At 33.7% G+C, this 6,000-nt stretch overlaps 1 protein-coding gene across 1 annotated transcript in view; it reads right to left on the bottom strand.

Annotated features, from left to right (window-relative positions):
* Window positions 1-6,000, bottom strand: part of LOC106109007 (fibrinogen alpha chain) — a 54,033-nt gene that overhangs the window by 6,579 nt on the left and 41,454 nt on the right. The window contains exons 2-3 of the mRNA XM_013290394.1: window positions 1,858-2,985; window positions 1,465-1,705 (exon numbers count right to left, since the gene is read on the bottom strand). Coding sequence (XP_013145848.1) covers window positions 1,465-1,705; window positions 1,858-2,985 — 1,369 coding nt within the window. The remainder of the gene's footprint in view (window positions 1-1,464; window positions 1,706-1,857; window positions 2,986-6,000) is intronic.

Below are 6,000 nucleotides of genomic sequence, written 5' to 3'. Positions count from 1 at the left end.
AAAAAAAAAAAAAAAAAAAATATACCGACGAATTGAATACCTCCTTCTTTTGGGAAGTCGGTCAAATATAAATACAAACACATTTTTAATATAATAACTTAAGAGTTGGAGCTACTCCATTCCCATCAACATACAAAACGATCAAGTACCATTAAATACTTCGTTTTGAGACCATTGTCGGGGTGTTTCTATGATCGTTACAACTCATTCATATAATGCTTACTTACTGTTGTTGCGTAGTTACAGCGTTCTGTATCATTGACGATTGCAGTTGCCGTTAAAAATGCGTAAGCATTATAAGAGATTGCGTCACGTTGTTCAACATAACCACATGTTCTCGTACGTTAAGACAATAAACACGGTGTAATCATTGGTAATTGTCGACTGGTGGGAAAAACGGGTTTTTGTTCCCTCAAAGTCGCGGAAAGTCGCACTGGTGTACGTGAACTAGTTTTACGTAACGCAAGCAACTTTCCTTGCTCGACACCATCGTTGCACCGGTCTTACATACTTGTCAATTATGGTGATTTTTGTACACGAGGAGGAAATTACTGATAAATAGTGCAAACAATGGTCCTTACGTGTAGAATATAAAATAATTTAGATAACATCTCTATAAAGGAATATATAGTACTCGGACTATAATAAATACATATGTTTTACCATGCATTTCTTAGACTTGTCTTTGCAAGACATTAAATAATATTTACTATTAGTAATTTAATTAGTAGCATTGATGAATTTAAAAAGTTAGGAACTTCGAAGTAAAATTTGAATAGTAAATAACACGACAATCATAGTTAACAAACAAAATACAGGATGTAGAACATGTAGTTAGTTGAGTGTTACAGCCAAGTCAAAGTATTGCGTAGTTGTGTTCCTTATTGCTTAACTAGGAGACGTAAATGGTTCTGTGTCGTTACCGATAGATTAGGTATGTGCATTTCGCTTACAGTCGCAGGGACCGGCTAGCAATGAAGTTGATTAAAATTCCGAAAACAGAATTTAACTCCATTTGTATCGACTCGAGTAGAACCTGCCTATATTTACAGACTCGAATAGGCACCGAATCGACCAAGTAAAAACACAAGTGGGGTTTTTATTAATTCAATTAAAATGGAAATGAATTTACTAATGAATTGAGGAAATTAAACGCGTTTCGATTTAGTTTCTTCATTTATATGCTTTTCTTTCGCTTTACGTAAAAGAAAGAAAATAACTTGATAGTACTCGTTCTTGTTCTCGTTTATTGTCTTGGATCTGCGTTCGGCCACAATCAGTTTTAGATTAACCTGGTTTTAGAATTTTTATAAACATGTCGCAAAGCTGAACAATAAGTTCAGCATTATATACAACGCACAGCGATATTGTGAGCATACAAAACTTTCATTATTACATTAAAATTCTGAATATATATTTGAATAGCTGTCAGGGAAAAATAATATTGTTATAACATTGACTCACTTTCACATCTTTATAGTTGGCGACGATCTCTGAGGCAAAAGTGTTATTGCCGATGATGGGCTTGTTTTTAACGCTGGGGAAGATGATGCCACCTTTACGGCTAGCGGGGCGTTGACCAGAGTTGCCGGCGCCGCTTGTGGTGTTACCACTAACGTTGCTGGGACTGGTTGCCGCCATGGTCGTAGGAGAGTTTGTGCTACTCGAGCTGCTAGCACTGCTCGGGCTGGTCGGAGTGTTCAGGCTGCATGCGACATAACTATTAGACACTGTTTACAAAACGCACATACACCAGACAAAATGAGACAGACAAAAATTCGCAATACATTTCGCAAAGCGCAGAGAAATCGCCAACGACTTTATATTCGCAAAAATAAATATTTAGAGAGATATCACCTGTTATTGATTGTGGCAGAGAAGCTCGGCGAAGTTGTAGCTGCGACAGTACTCGTATTAGGATCAGTAGAAGGCTCATCATATCTATATCTGTTTGGAGCATATTCCACAAGCCTGTCAATCGTCGGATCCAGAAGCAGTTCTGCAGGCACTGGACGCTGGGCTAGCGTTGCGACGTCATCTTCTTGCTTCTTTAGTCGCTTTTCCACCATATCCAAATTTTCTATAATTAGATTTGTTTTAAGTCTCAGGTCGTTGTGAATTTGACCAATGGCTCGCTCTTGTCTTTGAGTTTGTGTAAGCAGCTCATCTGATTTTGGCACTAGATCGTCAACAGAACTTTTAGTACCAACAACTACATCCCAAACTTCATCCATTTTTTCTGACACGCTCATCATAGGAATAATTTTATTTACAAGTGTATCTATTTTACTCCCTTTTGAAATGGGAGATTGTGTACTTGTTGTTGTCCTGTTTTTAAAAATGTTATTAACATTTATTGAAGCAGAGTCAGGTTCAACAATAGCTGCATGGACATCTGCCATCATATACAGCACTTTTCCCAAATTTTCAGAAACAAGATTAATGTGAAATTGTAGCTTACGATCGACGGTAGACATTGAAGTTCTTAGTTGGTCGACTTCTTTTGTTATCGTATTAACTACTTCTGTATTAAGACCTTTCGCAATTTCTACAACGTTTAAATTGATCGGCTTCTTTTCGCTAGCTTCAGCATTAATATCATCGACTGGCAAGAAATTGTTGTCAATTTGATTTTTTAAGCCGACTAATTTTGAATCAATGTCTGATACTTTTTGATCTAAGGATTCTAACTTTCTGTCAAGTAATTGTGTACCGCTAATTTTATTTTCACTCTTTCTATTAACAGTCCTCTCAGTTAACACTTCTTCTTCATCTCGATTCAGTTGACTGAATAGTTTTAAATCGAGGCTTCCTAATTTTGAAATAATGGCATCAGTTTTGTGTATATTGTCATTAACACGAGAATCCAACGCTTCTACCCTTCGCATCAAATGTTCGACAGCTTTATCTAAGTTTTCTATCCTTTGTAATTTAGTCTCCAATGTACTCACAATAACTTCGAAGACGTTAAATATATATTGTTCCCTGAAACAAAAAGAAAAGAAATCTTCAATTATGTAACACGAGTATATGTGTGCAGATATGAAAAGTGATACAAAAATAAGAGCATTTAATACGATTAACAAGTTGTAATAAATTGAGTAAGTAATCGGTATTAAAGAAAGGAATTTGTTAGTGGTCCATAATGCAAGTTACCACTCTCTGTTGGTAATCGGAATTGAGTAATATTCAGAACAGGTGCAAGTTGTTGTAACTTTATCTGGAAATAGATCGAAAGGCCGTTCCGGTATGGAATTAGATTTATAACTAATGTTCTACAATACTTATTTTGGGTGTGCTTAATGTTTGGGTCTTTAGGATTACTGTACGTTAGCTAAGAGTTTACTGCCTGCGAAACTCCAGATCTCAAAAATAGATTACTCTTTTAAAAATACCTGCGATAACAAATCAATTTCAATGGCATATAGAGAATAATAGTGATTCTACCATTTCTCAAGACTATCTTTAGCCAAGCTGAACGATGAAACTAACGTTGTACAAATGGCTTAACAAGTTTACTCTCGTAACTAGTGTAATTTTCGTATATGATGGACGCAAAAAGTTTCCTTATATTTCTTTTAGTCTTATCATTTCTTAAGGTCTTTGCAAAATAACTTGGTACTTAATGTTATAGATTCATAAAGTAATATAGGATACATACATATGTCGTTTTTAATTGACACAGAAGATGTCGAACGTGCATAAAAATCACCTTATACGACGCAGTGTCATCAAGATCCAGGAAGAACATTCACAACGATGTTTCAGATAGTTAAAAACAGATTGTAAAGTAGTAATAACATCTTAAAATGCTAGAAGCAATGAGATATCTTACCTTATTTTCTGAAAATATCTATTGAATACATAAATTGAATAGCAAGCTCTTAATGCATCGACATATAAGGAGCTATCATTACGGATCATTGCTACTCGTTACACCGTTAAATGGGTCATAGGTATGTTTAGCTATTGGTAAAAAACATAAAGGTGTTTTATTTTATAATCACAGTTTACTTTAATTATACATTTGAGTAAACAAACGTATTATTGTGCTGTTGTTTTATTAAAATAAAGTCGTTCCATAAATTTTGTTGTTTAACGTTTATTTAGGAATATCGTATTTAATATTTTCAATCGGTACGAAAATGATAAGCTAAAATGTTTGATTGAAACAAAATTTGCAATAATTTAATAAATGTCTTGTTTTAGCGAGTGGGCACAGCTTGTCTCAACGGTTAGATGTTAAACGCAGTTAGAGTTACGCAAATATGTCTTAAAATTATACTGTCCGCAAAATAGAGCGTTCTGTTAGTGTTCAAGTTATTAAATCGGTCAGTGGCTGCAGCCTTTCGCAACCGATTATATAGATTATCTACGTAGTTGAATTTCTTCTTGACATCGAAATGCCTATGCACTAACTCGGCAGGTGGTATTAGTTATTTCCACATTTTGCAATATGAACCCAATTCAAGCGTAAAATACGACTGGAGACCGAAGTGTTTAACGCCTCCTACGTAAGTTGTATACTGTCTACAATTCCACTTGTATACTGGTAACTCATACTGTCGCCTATAAATTGATTATTATAAACTTAAAAGAAACATTCTCGTAATGTTCAATTCATAACAGTACTAAGCGACAATTACCTTAAAGTCATCATCTATAATATTTTGTAAAAATATACGTATAATTGTTTTCTTTTATGTAAGAATGGTCTAATCTCAGTACTTTAAATATAGTAATTGTATTTGGAACTAGACTTCACTCGCGACTACGTCTATGTCGAATTAAAAAAAAACAAAAGTGTAGTAGCCTATGTGTTCTTCCAGACTATCCTCTACATATATACCAAATTTCATCGAATTCCATTTAGCCGTTTAGGATTCAAACTCCAACATCCATCTATCTAAATTTTCGCATTTATTATAATAGTATGATTGACTATTTTTGAGGAAAACATGACATTTTAACAACTGAATGTCATAAAATGTATATATATCCAGTCGACTACAGCTGGAGCAATTTCAATAATTGCTCTCGGGTATACCATTTAAGAACATATAAATGTTTCTTGTAAGAACAAGTTCTATTAGTATAATTTATTCATATTAAAAATTAAATACTTAATAACATACTTCTATCGTCATTCATTGTAGTCACAATCCACGACATTAGAGAGTTGGTCTGTGATGGAAACGGGAATGATGTAAGGTATATACCAATTTAAATGTAAGTAATTAATATATGTTATTAAAACATTTAATGTTGGTATTATAAACAACCGAATAACATTATCGAAGAATTTGGATGATAAATAAATCAGTATCTATAAGAGATCACGTAAGGTTATCACGAACATATCAATCTATGAGAAAAAACATTGTCCATCGTATCTTAGATAATCATTTACTTTATTTCGCTATTTGAAACTCTACAAACATTTTTAAACTTGTTTCCGGAAGACATTTGTGTGTATGATAAATTTATAGAACTTTAATATTTACAAGGCCTACAAAAGAAATAGAAAATACAAAAAAAAAACTTAAAAAAACAATATAAAATCGTAAAATCATACTGATATTATAAATAAGAAAGCTTAGATAAATGGATGTTTGTTAGAGTTTGTAGTCTAAATGGCTGAACGGATTTCGATGAAATTTGGCATAGCTGTATAGGATAGTCTGAAAGAACACATAGTCTACATAGTTTTTTTTATTCCACGCAGATAGAGTCGCGGGTGAAAACAAGTATGATATAATTTCGAAAACGTATAACAGTCTCTGTCTTGTCAAAAATAATAAAAGGGATGATGACTGAAATAAGTCTCACAGCAGTAGTCATTAAGATTATTCAACACCTTTTTCTTTAAGAACGTTATTTATAAGGGAATTCACCTGTTAGCTGGCAACCCTATTCACAGGTTGGTATATTTAAGCGCTAACGATCTGAATGTGGCCCACGGCCTCGAGTATTGTATTTGTATGGTTAACGATAGTATTG

Source organism: Papilio polytes, unplaced genomic scaffold (genome assembly GCF_000836215.1).
Source record: "Papilio polytes unplaced genomic scaffold, Ppol_1.0 DF821388.1, whole genome shotgun sequence".
NCBI lineage: Eukaryota > Metazoa > Arthropoda > Insecta > Lepidoptera > Papilionidae > Papilio > Papilio polytes.
This window is presented reverse-complemented; position numbering and strand designations above follow the sequence as displayed.